A 17,359-nucleotide genomic window follows, 5' to 3' on the forward strand; every position below is an offset into this window, starting at 1 on the left:
GATGGATTGCGCGTTTAGCCATATAAATGGCAGCCAATGACTTAACAAAACAAAAGAAAAAAAACTAGGACTGTCAAAATTATCGCGTTAACGGGCAGTAATTTATTTTTTAAATTAATCAGGTTAAAATATTTGACGCATTTAACGCACAATCTGTCTGCTCAAACAGACTAAAATGACAGCACAGTGTAATGTCCACTTGTTACAGTACTTGTGTTTTTGGTGTTTTGTCACCCTCTGGTGGCGCTTGGGTGCGACTGATTTGATGGGTTTCAGCACCATGAGCATTGTGTAATTATTGACATCAACAATGGCGAGCTACTAGTTTCTTTTTTTGATTGAAAATTTTACAAATTTTATTAAAAGGAAAACAATAAGAGGGGTTTTAATTAGGGTTGTTCCAATCATGTTTTTTTGCTCTCGATCGTTTTAGTTTGAGTATATGCCAATCCCGATATTTTCCGATCCAATTGCTTTTTTTTTTTTTTGCTCCCGATTCAGTTCCAATCATTCCCGATAATTTTTCCCAATCATATACATTTTGGCAATGCATTAAGAAAAAAATGAATAAAACTTGGATGAATATATACATTCAACATACAGTACATAAGTGCTGTATTTGTTTATTATGACAAAAAATCCTCAAGATGGCATTTACATTATTAACATTCTTTCTGTGAGAGGGAGCCACGGATAGAAAGACTTGTGACTTTGTATATTGTGACTAAATATTGATATCTAGTGTATTTGTTGAGCTTTCAGTAAATGATACTGTAGCCATGCCCCAATGCATGATGGGAAGTGGAACCATGACTGTGCGTAGTGCAACCAATTTATATATCTTCTCTGTGTTTGGAAATAATTTAAGGTGTTAAGAAAAAGATTAATTCCTCCCTTGCTTCCCCACATTGCTTCCCGTGATATTTCTAATCATAGGGAGAGGGATTGTAAGGCTTTAGCCAATTCAAAAAAGGCTCCAAAGGCTGGCAAAATTCACTCTACTTATTTTACGCTGCCTTTTATCTCTCCATATAGGCAAAACAGCGCCATGACGGACTGAGCGCGACAATGCGTGAGTGGGTCGTGCAGCGCATGCTTTAATTGCGTTAAATATTTGAACGTGATACATTTTTTTAAAAATTATTTCCTGACGTTATCGGCATGAATTTGATAACCTACCTTAACCCTAAACTTAAGACTCTGGATGAGTGTAACTTATTATGTTTGTAACGTTAAATACAATTAGAAAACGATTTAATTAAAAAATATATATGTTAAAAAAAGGCATGGCCGATATTTTTTTGCCAATTCCGATACTTTGAAAATGACGTGATCGGACCCGATCGATCGGGATGCCGATCGATGGACATCTCTAGTTTTAATAAAATTTCTACAAATTGTACTAACACTTATCTTTTAAGAACTATAAGTCTTTCTATCCATGGATCACTTTAACAGAATGTTAATAATGTTAATGCCATCTTGTTGATTTATTGTTATAATAAACAAATACAGTACTTATGTACAGTATGTTGAATGTATATATCCGTCTTGTGTCTTATCTTTCCATTCCAACAATAATTTACAGAAAAATATGGCATATTTTATAGATGGTTTGAATTGCAATTAATTAATTTTTAATAATTTTTTAAGCTGTGATTAACTTGATTAAAAATTTTATTCGTTTGACAGCCCTAAAAAAAACAACAACAGTAATAATAAAAAATGCATTACTTTATTTCCTGAAAGTCATTTAAATTTCGAGGTAAATGTTCACTCTTTATTTTTAATTAATTTTCGATGTTTTTTTTTTTCTATTTATTTATTCATTTCATTTAGTATTTTCACATTTTTTAATGTATTTTTCAATTTCATTTTCTAGATTTTAATTTTGTTTTTACTAATATAACTATTTTGTGAATGCTCATCTTTCAACGGGAGCCACTGAGTTGAGCCAATGAGAATTCACCCCTCCCAGTCAAGATGGATATTGGACATTTAGCGCTATCAATGGCAGCCAATGACTTAACAGAGAAACAACTTTAAAATAATAACAATGAAAACAGGAAAATTGGATATTTTGGATTGAATGTGAAAAAACTAGGGCTGTCAAACGATTAAAATTTTTTAATCGAGTTAATTACAGCTTAAAAATTAATTAATCGCAATTAATCGCAATTCAAACCATCTATAAAATATGCCATATTTTTCTGTAAATTATTGTTGGAATGGAAAGATAAGACAAGATGGATATATACATTCAACATACAGTACATAAAGACTGTATTTGTTTATTATAACAATAAATCAACAAGATGGGATTAACGTTATTAACATTCTGTTAAAGCGATCCATGGATAGAAAGACTTGTACTAACATTTTCCTTTTAAGAACTACAAGTTATAGAAATTTTATATTAAAACCCCTCTTAGTGTTTTCGTTTTAATAAAATGTGTAAAATTTTCAATCAAAAAATAAACTAGCAGCCCGCCATTGTTGATGTCTATAATTACTTACACAATGCTCATGGGTGCTGAAGCCTATAAAATCAGTCGCACCCAAGCGCCAGCAGAGGGCGGCAAAACTCCATAAAACACAATTAACAAGTGAGCGTTTCACTGTACTTTCATTTAAATCTGTCTGAGCGATAATTTTGACAGCCCTAGAAAAAACATTACATTTTAGTCGATTTACAGGGTCACATTTGAGACATTAGCGCCAAGGGAGTAAATTGGATCCTCCTCAAAATTGGTGAGACTGTTCATGAGACATATTAGATCTAAAGTTATCAAAATGATGTTTTCATTCATGGACCTGACCTGGGCTGGGTGCCAAAAGTCAGCCTTTTCGAAACACGCCAAATGGTGTTATACTCGTATAGTGCTTTTCCACCTTTAAAGGTCCTCAAAGCGCTTCACACTACATTTCCATCTACCTATTGGAGCAATGTGGGGTTTTAGTGTCTTGCTCAAGGATACTTAGGCGAGTTCATCAGGGCAGAGAATCAAACCCACAACCTCTGGGTTGGGGGACAACTAGTCTACCACTGAGCTGAGCTACTGAGCTATGCCATCCCATCCCTAAATCACTAATAACTCCCTTATCCATGGTTCAGTATTTTTCACATCCGGCATGAATGAGAAGTATTTCAGTCTGAACACGACTGCATTGAAATATTACCCATTTAGCCACGTATATGGACACAAGGTCCTTTTGCCGTTATTTTTTTCCCCAATCACCGAAAATAGCTTCTTGCCCTATGAAGGGTTAACTGTCTGATGAACGATTCAAATCCATTTGTTTTTTCTTTTATTCCTTCAGAGTGTCTGCGAAATACTCGGTGGGGACTTGGTTTCCATTCAGGATATGCTGGAGAATTCATTTGTTGCAGGAATTGGTGAAGATGCTGAAGATGACTTAATCTGGTTGGGGATTGATGATCTCTCTACGGTAAAAAAAAAAAAAAAAAAAAAAAAAAAAAAAGAGACTGATTTAATTGAATATTGCAGTGATGGATGAAGTACCTACTTTTTTATACATGGGCAAAATTATTACTGAAGCAAAAGTAGAAGTAGACAAGAATAAAAAAACACTCAAATAAAAGCACAAAAAGACTTGCTTTAAAATGTACTTACAAGTATGCAAATGATTCACCTTGCTGGCATTAAACTGGTCTTTGGACGTCCAGTTGATCCATTCTTCACATTTTTTACCCCCCGAGTTTGTGGTTTCGGGAAACGTATGAAGAAAACATTCTTCATATGCCATAATGTCTAGAGTCGTTTCGACAAGTTCCATAGCAGCAGTGTTGACTCGGGATGTTCTTTTTTGTAAGATTACCGGAGAAAACGAGCAGAAATAACGCTGGTTGTATGCGAGGGCGTTACGATGGCAACGTCACGGTCTAAAAATAGCATTCGTGCGGTACTCTATTCGAAAAGTAGTGCATTAAAAAGCACAGACACGTACTGTAAAATGTCGTGAAGTCAAAGCAAAATGTACCACTTCATATTTGTACTGAAGTACAGATAAAAAATGTTCTTAAGTACAGGAACAATGTACTGTTAGTTTGTTACATTTCACCACTAGAATACTGTCATAAGCATGCCCTGCAGACTCTCGATTGCTATGCTAACTCGAACCAGGTAAAAGGAAGACTGTGTAAAGTGTTACCCGAACACTTAAAATGTGACTCCTTCAAATGTCACTTTGTCTTCCAGGATGGGACGTTTACATGGAATGATGGATTAAAATGTGACTCCTTCAAATGTCACTTTGTCTTCCAGGATGGGACGTTTACGTGGAATGATGGAGCAGGCACCGGCTTCAGTGCCTTTGGTGAGGGAGAACCTAGTGAAACTTGTGTTGCGATGGATGTGACCGGTAAGTCAAATCTGTGGTTACCTTTTGCTATGAATTAGAGCTGAAACGGATACTCGAGTAACTCGAGTTTAAAAACTGATCCGAGTAATTTTATTCACCTCGAGTAATCGTTTATTTTGACAGCTCTAAGCATCACGTTTTGCTCGGGCTACTTTTAATGCGGGACAACGCGCTGATGTCACGTGCGTAGAGGAAGAAGCAAAAAAAAAAAAAAAAAAAAAAAAAAAAAAAACACTGCAACCGAAAGCCGCGCCAAACGACGTCGTTAAATACTAGCCCGCACTATGCTACGTTGATAGCAGGTAGCGTCTGATGAGTCTCATAGAGATCACATGTATGTTGAACTAGATGCAAATGACAGACTTGGCCGCGTCTGGGCAGTGTTAGTAAACAGCCGCCATCTTAAAGCAGTAGAGCGCTAAGCGCTAATAAATAAGATTAACGATACTTTCACTAGCTCAAGTAACGTTAGCCCTGCGGAGGGCTAGGTCTCTATTAAATATGACCACTTTCGATGCGTGGCTAACGCGTCTTACATACAGGCTTTAACATAACATAGCGTTGTGGAATGATGAGAGTGTAAAATAAAAACTCAATAATGCTAACTATCAATTTTAGCTCAGTAGTATTTGCTGGATAAAAAACCAAGTAGCACTGGTTGCTAATGTGCTCCAATACAGCCTGTATCATACATTTATTTTTAACACTGCAAAACTCAAAATCCTATCAGGACTTACAGTTTAGACTAACTTAAAACTTAATTGAACTTAAAAATGGCTTGACACAAACAGAAATTCAATTGAAACACGTGGGGGGAAAAAATCCTAACTTTTAAGTTATGTGTGTTATCAAGCGTAACAGCATTTTTAGGTATATTATATATATTCATAATATCTATAGGTTTTTTGAGTGAAAGCAGTGAATTAGTCTTTTTTTATTCTAGTTACATCTGAGATGCAATTGTTGGCTGTTTTCAACAATATACATCGAAAATAAAGACATTGATTGACTGAAAATGGTTCAAGATTAGATGAAATGTCTTGTTTTCTCATGTATATTTATAATTGCTCTTCACCTAAAAATATATTTGTCGAGAGAATCGACAGAATTTTCAGTCGATTACTCGATTACTAAAATATTCGATAGCTGCAGCCCTACTATGAATATATTGATGCTCTATTTACATCACATTAACCTCAATTAACTCTAGGGTTGCACCGATACCGAATTCCGACACATGGCTGTGTGGTATTGGTCGATGCTGTACCGATATCACATTTTGGGGGGAAAAAAAATACATTTGTTTCTCTTTTGAGAATAAATTACTGCATATTCAGTTGACTGTAAAGTAGAGCTGTCAAACGATTAAAATTTTTAATCGCGTTAATTACAGCTTAAAAATGAATTAATCGTAATTAATCGCAATTAATCGCAATTCAAACCATCCATAAAATATGCCATATTTTTCTGTAAATTATTGTTGGAATGGAAAGATAAAGACACAAGATGGAAATATACATTCAACATACGGCACATAAGGACTGTATTTGTTTATTATAACATTAAATCAACAAGATGGCATTAACATTATTAACATTCTGTTAAAGCGATCCATGGATAGAAAGACTTGTAGTTCTTAAAAGAAAAATGTTAGTACAAGTTATAGAAATTTTATATTAAAACCCCTCTTAATGTTTTCGTTTTAATAAAATTTGTAAAATTTTCAATCAAAAAATAAACTAGTTGCTCGCCATTGTTGATGTCAATAATTACACAATGCTCATTGTGCTGAAACCCATAAAATCAGTCGCACCCAAGCGCCAGCAGAGGGTGGCAAAACTCCATAAATCACAACAAGTGAGCGTTTCACTGAACTGTCTTTTAAATCTATCTGAGCGGGGCATCTGCGTTAATTGCGTCAAATATTTTAACGTGATTAATTTAAAAAATTAATTAACGCCCGTTAACGCGATAATTTTGACAGCCCTACGGTAAAGTAATTGCTATCATGGATTGATCAGACACTGCTTCACAAATTTTCTGCCATTGACGGCACTAGACGTCCAAACCATTTGAATCCTACTTTAAATGAATTCGGTGTCAACTAGTGAAAAACTCATTGCGATTTACAGTAGAAGGATGATTGGACGCCACACGATATATATATGTATACCTTGGAAGGGTGCGTTCCAGGTGTTCTGTCAGATATTGTACCTCATCAGAAACTGCACGCATAGGCGGATTTACTATTCAGGCAAAGTAGGCAATCGCCTTAGGCCCCCAGCCAGTAGGGGGCCCCCAACCATCTGCCCTTGCCCCAACGAGCCAAGGCTTGGGGCACCGGAGCCAGCAGCACCGCCAACTATTCGTCATGTATAATTATGTCAGCATACCAAACAAACAAATAACAAAACAGAAAAGAAAGCCATTTGAATGCTGCATTTATATGATCTCTCCCCACACACACACACACTACTGTAGACTGTTCCACGACGACGGACTGAATATCAGTCGCTTAGCTTCATTTAGCGTCGTTTAGCTTGCTTAGCTCCGTTTAGCATCGCTTAGCTCCGCTTAGCTGTTCGTTAGCTTCACTTAGCTCTCCCGCGTTTTTCACTCCACTAAGCTCGCTATTTTTACAGCTCACTTGCTACTTTGCACGTCGGCTATCGTTTATTTCGAACACATGAGCAAACGTGCTCTCCATGAGAGCCAAGGTGCAGTGAGGGAGAAGTTGAGAACAGGCCACTAATGCCTTTTTTAACTTTCTTCTTCACACCGAACATAAAATACACGACAGCACACCCTGTGGTGAAACAATGCTGTACAGTTCAAATCAGTCGTGCAATAACACTCAACAGCTGGTTAACAGCATTTGCTAACGGAAAAAAAAATTAAGTCTATTAGTGACGCCACCAGCAATGACGAAGAATGTTTTTTTACGGAGTGTAAAGCTAGCAGTTAGCGGTTTAGCGAACATACCTCCGGTGAACATTTCAAAATAAAAGCACGTCATGTTCGTCATATAAATAATGATTCATCCCACATACTTCAGAATTAATATTATAATAGGTTGAGTAAATACTACAGAATACAGATTCTACACTAAGAATACCTTTCACTTGACACTCTTTATGACAAATATGATTGGCAATGAATAATTATTATAATTATTATACTATTATATAAAGTATAGTAGTATACTATAATAATAATGCTAGATTTTTTTAAGAATTGTTTTGAATAATGTTGGAAAGGCAAAGTCAGTGTTCTGAATCTTTTTACTTTCCGTTTTTTTGCACTAGTAAATGCTATCAGCATTTAACCTCATTGTTTATTTATTTGGGATTAATTAATGTTATTTACATGATTATTTGTACTTTAATAAAGAATTTAAGTGTTCCAAAATAGTTTTGTGAATTAATAAGCGTCAACAAAAAAATTCATTGCTAAATTGGTTAAAAATATATATATATTGGATTAGTCGACTAATCGTAAAACTAGTCGGCTGACTAATCAGGAGAAAATTTGTTGTTTAGGACAGCCCTAGTGTACAAAAACATATTTCCTCCACACCCTTCACACCTTCTTAACCCCTGACCCATGAAGAGGGCTCCTAGATATGTTCGCCTTAGGCCCCAAAATTGCCAAGGCCGCCACTGACTGCACGCCTCCAATTGCTAAGCTAAATGAGATGTCGATGTATGTTTGTGTGGAACTGCAATTCACAACAACAACAAAAATCTATTTAGTTGTCGCCGAAACTAGTAAAGCTATTTACAAGGCTATTACAATCTCTCCTACTCCTTAAAATAAGACTGTGGAACAACAATAACAAGTGGAATCGATCTAAACCACAGCAAATGCACTTGTTTGTCATAATGTGCAGACGCTAACCGATACTTGCTAATTGTTTGTTATTGCTGTATCAGCAGCTACTTGTAAATGCAAATTTGAATTGCTGTTATTTTAGATGATGTTCATTTTATTTTAGTTTCATTCTGCAAGTGTTGATGTTACAAGCAGCTGAAAAAAGTCAACAAACAACACCGACGTCTGACATCATCATTTCGGAGTTTAGCTCGCTGTCTAGCTAGGACTTAGCTCCAACGTCTTGGCAAGGATGATCATAATCATTAAAGGTCCCGATCGATCGGGTCTGATCACGTCATTTACAAAGTATCGGAATCAACAAAAAAATATCGGACATGCCTTTTTTTAATATATATATATATATATATATATATATATATATATATATATATTTTTTTTTTTTTTTTAATTAAATTGTTCCCTAATTGTATTTAACGTTACAGACAAAATATCTTACACTCATCCAGAGTCTTTAGTTTTGGCTTAAAGTAGGGCTATCAAATTTATCGCGTTAACGTCGGTAATTAATTTTTTTTTAATTAATCTTGTTAAAATATTTTAACGTAATTAACGCATGCGCTGCACGACCTACTCACGCATTGTCGCGTTCAATCTATAATGGCGCCGTTTCACCTCCTACAGTATATATAGAGCTAAAAGTCAGTGTAAAATGAGTAGAGTGAATTTTGGCAGTCTTTGGAGCCTTTTTTTAATTGGCTAAAGCCTTACAATCCGTCTCTCAACAATTAGAAATATCGTGGGAAGCAATGTGGAGAGGCAAGGTAGTAGTTGATCTTTTTCTTAACACCCTATGTTATTTCCCAACGCAGAGAAGATATATCAATTGGTGCCACTACGCACAGTCAAGGTTGCACTTCCCATCATGCATTTGGACAGAACAGTTAAATGGCTCCAGTATCATTTACTGAAAGCTCAACAAATACACTAGATGGCAATATTTAGTCACAATATACAAAGTCACATTCATCCTTTAAGAATTACAAGTCTTTCTATCTGTGGATCCCTCTACAGAAAGAATGTTAACAATGTAAATGCCATCTTGAGGATTTATCGTCATAATAAACAAATACAGTACTTATGTACTTAATGTTCAATGTATATATTCGTCGAGTTTTATTCATTTTTTTCTTAATGCATTGCCAAAATGTATATGATCGGGAAAAATTATCGGGAATGATTGGAATTGAATCGGGAACAAAAAAAAAAAAAAGCAATCGGATCGGGAAATATCGGGATCGGCAGATACTCAAACTAAAACGATCGGCATCGGGAGCAAAAAAACATGATCGGAACAACCCTAATAATCATAATTACTTTTTTCAGTGCTTGAAAACCAATTATTAAAATATGCATATACTGTACATAGTATATACAGTATACACATATATAAATACATGTATATTTGTACTTTATATTCTGTGTTCTGTTGAAAACTTGTCTGAGTCAATTTTGTGAACGTACACAGGGGCGAGAGTCATACACTGCTTTTACCAGCAGTAGCCGAGTTGTAATCGAAATAAATTTTGATGAAACAACAAATCTGAAGCCTAACCTTGGATGTTACAGTCATTGCTCAGTTGCACACTCACCACTTGAAGATTACGGGTTGATGGAGAGCCAGATACACTCATTAAAAGAGCCAAATGTGGCTTGTGAGACATAGGTTCCTGACCTCTATTCTATAGTGACGTTAAGCATATTTCTGTGTTTTGGACATTTTGATTGCAGTGTAGCCCCGCCCACATTTTCAAATATTTATTGCCTGACGCAGAGCCTTTGGTATTGGTTTGGAGTCATTTGAGTCAAAATTTAAACCGTAAAGAGTGTTTGGATCACATAAATGGTCAAAATTCTCCATTTTTAAACTTGCAAAAATTCGTAACAATTCTTCTCTTCATCAGACATTTTTGTTTATTGTTCCAAGATATACTAGTACATGCATACCCATTTTCATAAATACAGTGGGGCAAATAAGTATTTAGTCAACCACCAATTGTGCAAGTTCTCCTACTTGAAAAGATTAGAGAGGCCTGTAATTGTCAACATGGGTAAACCTCAACCAAGAGAGACAAAATGTGGGGGAAAAAAACAGAAATTCACATTGTTTGATTTTTAAAGAATTTATTTCCAAATTAGAGTAGAAAATAAGTATTTGGTCACCTACAAACAAGGAAGACTGTCAAAGAGGTCTAACTTCTTCTAACGAGGTCTAACGAGGCTCTACTCGTTACCTGTAATAATCGCACCTGTGTAAACTCATTGTCGGTATGAAAGACACCTGTCCACAACTCAAGTCAGTCACACTCCAAACTCCACTATGACCAAGACCAAAGAGCTATCGAAGGACACCAGAGACAATATTTTAGACCTGCACCAGGCTGGGAAGACTGAATCTGCAATAGATAAAACGCTTGGTGTAAAGAAATCAACTGTGGGAGCAATTATTAGAAAATGGAAGACATACAAGACCACTGATCATCTCCCTCGATCTGGGGCTCCATGCAAGATCTCACCCCGTGGCGTCAAAATGATAACAAGAACGGTGAGCAAAAATCCCAGAAACACACGGGGGGACCTAGTGACTGACCTACAGAGAGCTGGGACCACAGTAACAAAAGCTACTGTTAAGCCTGTCGCAATATGCAATAATTCTATTTATCGCGCGATAAATAAAAATAAAGGCGGTAATTTTTCTGCTGCGATTTATTGCCTCGTGTGCACGTGCGTGCGCGCGTGCGGCAGACATGCTGTTAAAAGTTCGGATTCCTCGTTACCAACTATATATATATATATATATATATATATATATATATATATATACAGTGCCTTGCAGAAGTATTCGGCCCCCTTGAACCTTGCAACCTTTCGCCACATTTCAGGCTTCAAACATGAAGATATGAAATTAATTTTTTTTTGTCAAGAATCAACAACAAGTGGGACACAATCGTGAAGTGGAACAACATTTATTGGATAATTTAAACTTTTTTAACAAATAAAAAACTGAAAAGTGGGGCGTGCAATATTATTCGGCCCCTTTACTTTCAGTGCAGCAAACTCACTCCAGAAGTTCAGTGAGGATCTCTGAATGATCCAATGTTGTCCTAAATGACCGATGATGATAAATAGAATCCACCTGTGTGTAATCAAGTCTCCGTATAAATGCACCTGCTCTGTGATAGTCTCAGGGTTCTGTTTAAAGTGCAGAGAGCATTATGAACACACCAGGCAGGTCCGAGATACTGTTGTGGAGAAGTTTAAAGCCGGATTTGGATACAAAAAGATTTCCCAAGCTTTAAACATCTCAAGGAGCACTGTGCAAGCCATCATATTGAAATGGAAGGCGCATCAGACCACTGCAAATCTACCAAGACCCGGCCGTCCTTCCAAACTTTCTTCTCAAACAAGGAGAAAACTGATCAGAGATGCATCCAAGAGGCCCATGATCACTCTGGATGAACTGCAGAGATCTACAGCTGAGGTGGGAGAGTCTGTCCATAGGACAACAGTCATACACTGCACAAATCTGGCCTTTATGGAAGAGTGGCAAGAAGAAAGCCATTTCTCAAAGATATCCATAAAAAGTCTCGTTTAAAGTTTGCCACAAGCCACCTGGGAGACACACCAAACATGTGGAAGAAGGTGCCCTGGTCAGATGAAACCAAAATTGAACTTTTTGGCCACAATGCAAAACGATATGTTTGGCGTAAAAGCAACACAGCTCATCACCCTGAACACACCATCCCCACTGTCAAACATGGTGGTGGCAGCATCATGGTTTGGGCCTGCTTTTCTTCAGCAGGGACAGGGAAGATGGTTAAAATTGACATGAAGACGGATGCAGCCAAATACAGGAACATTCTGGAAGAAAACCTGTTGGTATCTGCACAAGACCTGAGACTGGGACGGAGATTTATCTTCCAACAGGACAATGATCCAAAACATAAAGCCAAATCTACAATGGAATGGTTCAAAAAGAAACGTATCCAGGTGTTAGAATGGCCAAGTCAAAGTCCAGACCTGAATCCAATGGAGAATCTGTGGAAAGAGCTGAAGACTGCTGTTCACAAACACTCTCCATCCAACCTCACTGAGCTCCAGCTGTTTTGCAAGGAAGAATGGGCAAGAATGTCAGTCTCTCGATGTGCAAAACTGATAGAAACATACCCCAAGCGACTTGCAGCTGTAATTGGAGCAAAAGGTGGTGCTACAAAGTATTAACGCAAGGGGGCCGAATAATATTGCACGCCCCACTTTTCAGTTTTTTATTTGTTAAAAAAGTTTAAATTATCCAATAAATTTTATTCCACTTCACAATTGTGTCCAACTTGTTGTTGATTCTTGACAAAAAATTAAAATGTTATATCTTTATGTTTGAAGCCTGAAATGTGGCGAAAGGTTGCAAGGTTCAAGGGGGCCGAATACTTTTGCAAGGCACTATATATAAAATATAATTTAAAAAAAAAAAAAAAAAATTGTATTGAATCGGATCGAAAATTGTGTCCCCCGTATCAAAAATCGTACCGAACCATGACTTAACTGTATCGTTGCATCCCTATGGAACACCATTGCAGAAGCTATGACGGGAAAAGTTTTCATTTGCCTAAATGCTTAAGTTATTAAGTGCATTTTTTTTTCATTTTTTTTTTAAAACACATTTTATCTATTCTGTGTTTCTGTGCGGTATCGATATTGTTGTTTTTTACTTAAGAGGCATGGTCTATTGTTTTTAGTTGTGATTTCTTAAAAAGTATTTTTGAATTTAAGAGTAAATATTTATCGCGTTTAAATGGGTGTACTTGATCTATTAATATATACTGTATTCTCACTGTGTTATTGTAAATTGGTTAAAAAAAATGGGGGGGGGGGGGGGGGCGCAATAATATCGCATATCGCAATAATTTATGAGAATAATTATCCGCACTAAAATTTGTTATCGCAACAGGCCTAGCTACTATCAGTAACCCAATGCGCCACTCGGGACTCAAATCCTGCACTACCAGACGTGTCCCCCTGCTGAAGAAAGTACACGTCCAGACCTGTCTGCGGTTCGCTAGAGAGCATTTGGATGATCCAGAGGAAGACCGGGAGAATGTGTTATGGTCAGATGAAACCAAAATCGAACTTTTTGGTAAAAACACAGGTTCTAGTGTTTGGAGGAAAAAGAATACTGAATTTCACCATACCCACTGTGAAGCATGGGGGTGGAAACATCATGCTTTGGGGCTGTTTTTCTGCAAAGGGACCAGGACGACTGATCTGTGTAAAGGAAAGAATTTATGGGGCCATGTATCGAGAGATTTTGAGTGAAAATCTCCTTCCATCAGCAAGGGCATTGAAGATGAGATGTGGCTGGGTCTTTCAGCATGACAATGATCCCAAACGCACAGCCAGGGCAACAAAGGAGTGACTTCATAAGAAGCATTTCAAATTCCTGGAGTGGCCTAGCCAGTCTCCAGATCTCAACCCCATAGAACAGGGGTCATGAATTAAAAATCCTCCGGGTCCGAAATTAAAAAATTACAACAAGCTCGGGTCCGGATATATTTTTAATGCTTCATTTTTTTTTCCAAAAAATACAAACGTAGCTTTACGTGGCCATGGTTATAATTACAACATTCAAAAATGTAAATAAAATATAAAACATAAATTTATAGTAAGTAATAAATAATATTTAATAATAATAATTAATTAGTAATAAATAATAAAGCGATCATATTGAGCCCTTAATTCCGCTATTTTTTGAGAACAGATGGCAGAGTTCATAGGGAAACTTTGTGAAAAAGCTGCGTGCTTCGTTTCATAGTGCCTTTTCAAATGGCTGCTTTTTACAAGCGCTTCCGTTGTTCGGCCATTCCTTACTACGAGGCGAAACGTCTACACAAGATGGTTGCTCGCGCAAGCATCCGCACGCATGCGCACATCGGGTAGAAGTGGTGAGTACTCACTATTTTTGTTTTTATTTAGTTTTTTTAGAACCTTTTCATTGCCAGAAAAATGCTTTTTGCATGTATTACCCTCTCATACTTTTAACCATTGTGGCTTTTTGTGTTAGCTTTGAAGCAGTTGACCTCATTAGTCACGTAACATATTATAACTGTCCTTATTTGGTATAACTGCATTTAAGTATTTTCTTAAGGCATTTTTTTAGTATGTTCTGCCTTTATGCATCCAAACAAAACAAGTTTAGCGCGCACGGTGGTACTTTGGGTGTCAAATTCGACTAATGTAGGACGTTTCGCCAATGTAGCAGATTTTAGGAGAACACAGTCTCTGAACAGATGAGGATAGCGGTCTTGTGCTGCCGCCAGGTAAAATGAACAAAAATGTGTTGGTCTACTCCTCCTTAAACACGGTTTTCTGCATCAATCTTGCTTAGTTTTGACCACGCCATTTGCCGTACCTTTTCGCTCTTTCCTCCAACCTCATTCGGCTCAGTTTTTGGCTGTCAATCCGCGGAGTCTGGAAAGCGAGTGTGAGACGTGCTGTTCTAAAAATAACTTTCAAATGCTTCACTCCCATTGGCTGGTTTACGCGCGTCACCGCTAAGGTTTTTGTTTGTTGCCGCTCTGCAAACCTGGAGAAAAAAAATTTTGTTGTTGCAACGTTTATTAGTTCGGACATCTTGAGATCCGGTCCAGACGGCTTGGGGGTCCGGAACCGGACCGAGGTCCGCGGTTCCGTGACCTCTGCCATAGAAAATCTGTGGAGGGAGTTGAAAGTCCGTGTTGCCCGACGACAGCCCCAAAACATCACTGCTCTAGAGGAGATCCGCATGGAGGAATGGGCCAAAATACCAGCAACAGTGTGTGAAAAGCTTGTGAAGGGTTACAGAAAACGTTTGGCATCCGTTATTGCCAACAAAGGGTACATAACAAAGAAATTAACTTTTGGTATTGACCAAATACTTATTTTCCACCATGACTTGCAAATAAATTCTTTAATAATTTAAACAATGTGATTTTCTGTTTTTTTTTTTTCCACATTCTGTCCCTCATGGTTGAGGTTTATCCATGTTGACAGGCCTCTCTAATATTCCCAAGTGGGAGAACTTGCACAATTAGTGGTTGACTAAATACTTATTTGCCCCACTGTATGTTATGCTCCTTAATTTTCAATGTTTCTTTTTTTTCTTTTTTTTGAACAGACGGTTCTTGGCAGGATGAAGACTGCGACTCTGCGTACCCGTATGTTTGCATCAGAGATGTGGTAGATCATACATGAGACAATGTAAAAGTCTTGAGGTGTCTTCGTATTGCTGGGTTTGCAGTCAACTGCTTTTCATCAATTCTGCTCAACTGTTATCGACAACAAAATTGTAATGTGGAATCGCAACCCTCTGCTCAATGAAAACATCCTTCTGAATCCAAATGTTTTTTTGTCTTTATTTCTATTCTTGCCATTTTGAACATGCTGGTTTTCTCACCATTTAACCCTTTCAGTGTTCACTACAGTGGACAGCTATTCAAAAGTTGCCACGTAATCAATTGTAACGTCATCTTAATAAACTTAAAAAGCAATTTTTATTATATATTTTGTGATTTTTCATATGTTTTTGATATTTCTTTACAATTATGAATACATATAGCGGAAAACAGTCAGGTGACTTGAAGTTCCGTTCTGAGACTCCAAATTTGGCCAAATTTCAAAATTGTCCGATATGCACGTGTGATACATCATTGGAAATCTTAAAGTCTCAATTTTCTAGGGGAAGCAAATTTTTGAACAGGAGGGTATTTAAAAAATGTTTTTTTATTTAAACAGCTTAACCCTAACTGAGATTATAATTAACTCATTCACTCCCAGCCATTTTCACCAGATCAACCCCCTTCGCTCCAGGCTGTTTTACATGATTTTGACTGATTTTGCAAGGCCCACAGAAAATTCTGTTCTATTACTATATAAACATGGAACCCACCAAAAGAAAGATTAGACTCTCTTCTTTCAGCAGAAAAAAAAATTAGTTCGTACAGTGCCCTCCATAATTATTGGCAACCCTGGTTAAGATGTGTTTTTTTAGCTTCTAATATTTTTTTTAATTCAAATAATATTGGGCCTTAATGGAAAAAAAGAGAAAAATCCAACCTTTAATACAAGTGCATTTATTCAGTGGGGAAAAATTCCCACATAAAGAAATAATTATTTGACATCAAATAATGTGTGTCACAATTATTAGCACCCCTGGTGTTAATACTTTGCACAACCCCCTTTTGCCAACAAAACAAGGTCTGGGGACTGAGATGGCCATGGGAGGAGCTTGATTTTGTGTCTGCTGAACCATTTCTGTGTAGATTTGGCCATATGTTTAGGGTCATTGTCTTGCTGAAAGACCCAGTGACGAACTATCTTCAGCTTTCGGGCAGAGGGCAACAGATTTTGATTAAAAATGTCCTGGTATTTCAAAGCATTCATGATGCCATGCACCCTAACAAGGTTCCCAGGGCCTTTGGAAGCGAAACAGCCCCACAGCATCACTGACTCACCCCCATACTTCACAGTGGGTATGAGGTGCTTTTCAGGATGCTCATCTTTCGTGGCACGCCAGACCCACTTAGAGTGTTTGTTGCCAAAAAGCTCAATCTTGGTCTCACACAAAAATACATTTGTTTGTTTGTTAGTTTGCGTTAATTGACTTAGTTTTGTGTTAGTGTAGTTATGTATTCATGTTGTTTTATGTTTCTGTGTGAATATATTTTGACTTCATGTATATATTTATCTGTGCTGTATGAAAATGATCTGACTTAATGTATATATTTGTCTGAACTGACCTTATGTATATTTTTATCTGTATTGTTCAGTTCTCACGGCATTGTCAAGGCAATTCAAGGCATTGTCAAGGCAAATCAAGTTCTGTGATTAAAGCCCGTAAATGAGAAACAGCTTGGTTCGTCATTTCGACTCGAGAGGGAATTACACACTCTAAGTGGGTCTGGCGTGCCACGAAAGATGCGCATCCTGAAAAGCACCTCATACCCACTGTGAAGTATGGGGGTGGGTCAGTGATGCTGTGGGGCTGCTTCGCTTCCAAAGGCCCTGGGAACCTTGTTAGGGTGCATGGCATCATGAATACTTTGAAATACCAGGA

General features: G+C 37.2%; 1 protein-coding gene across 2 annotated transcripts in view; it reads left to right on the top strand.

Annotated features, from left to right (window-relative positions):
- Positions 1-15,708, top strand: part of LOC130915789 (galactose-specific lectin nattectin-like) — a 73,446-nt gene extending 57,738 nt beyond the window's left edge. For both annotated transcript variants that reach the window (XM_057835870.1, XM_057835871.1), the window contains 3 exons: positions 3,322-3,450; positions 4,287-4,383; positions 15,422-15,708. In XM_057835870.1, coding sequence (XP_057691853.1) covers positions 3,322-3,450; positions 4,287-4,383; positions 15,422-15,498 — 303 coding nt within the window. In that variant the 3' untranslated portion in view covers positions 15,499-15,708. The remainder of the gene's footprint in view (positions 1-3,321; positions 3,451-4,286; positions 4,384-15,421) is intronic.
- Positions 15,709-17,359: the final 1,651 nt, after the last annotated feature.

Source organism: Corythoichthys intestinalis, chromosome 5 (genome assembly GCF_030265065.1).
Source record: "Corythoichthys intestinalis isolate RoL2023-P3 chromosome 5, ASM3026506v1, whole genome shotgun sequence".
In the NCBI taxonomy this organism is placed as follows: Eukaryota; Metazoa; Chordata; class Actinopteri; order Syngnathiformes; family Syngnathidae; genus Corythoichthys; species Corythoichthys intestinalis.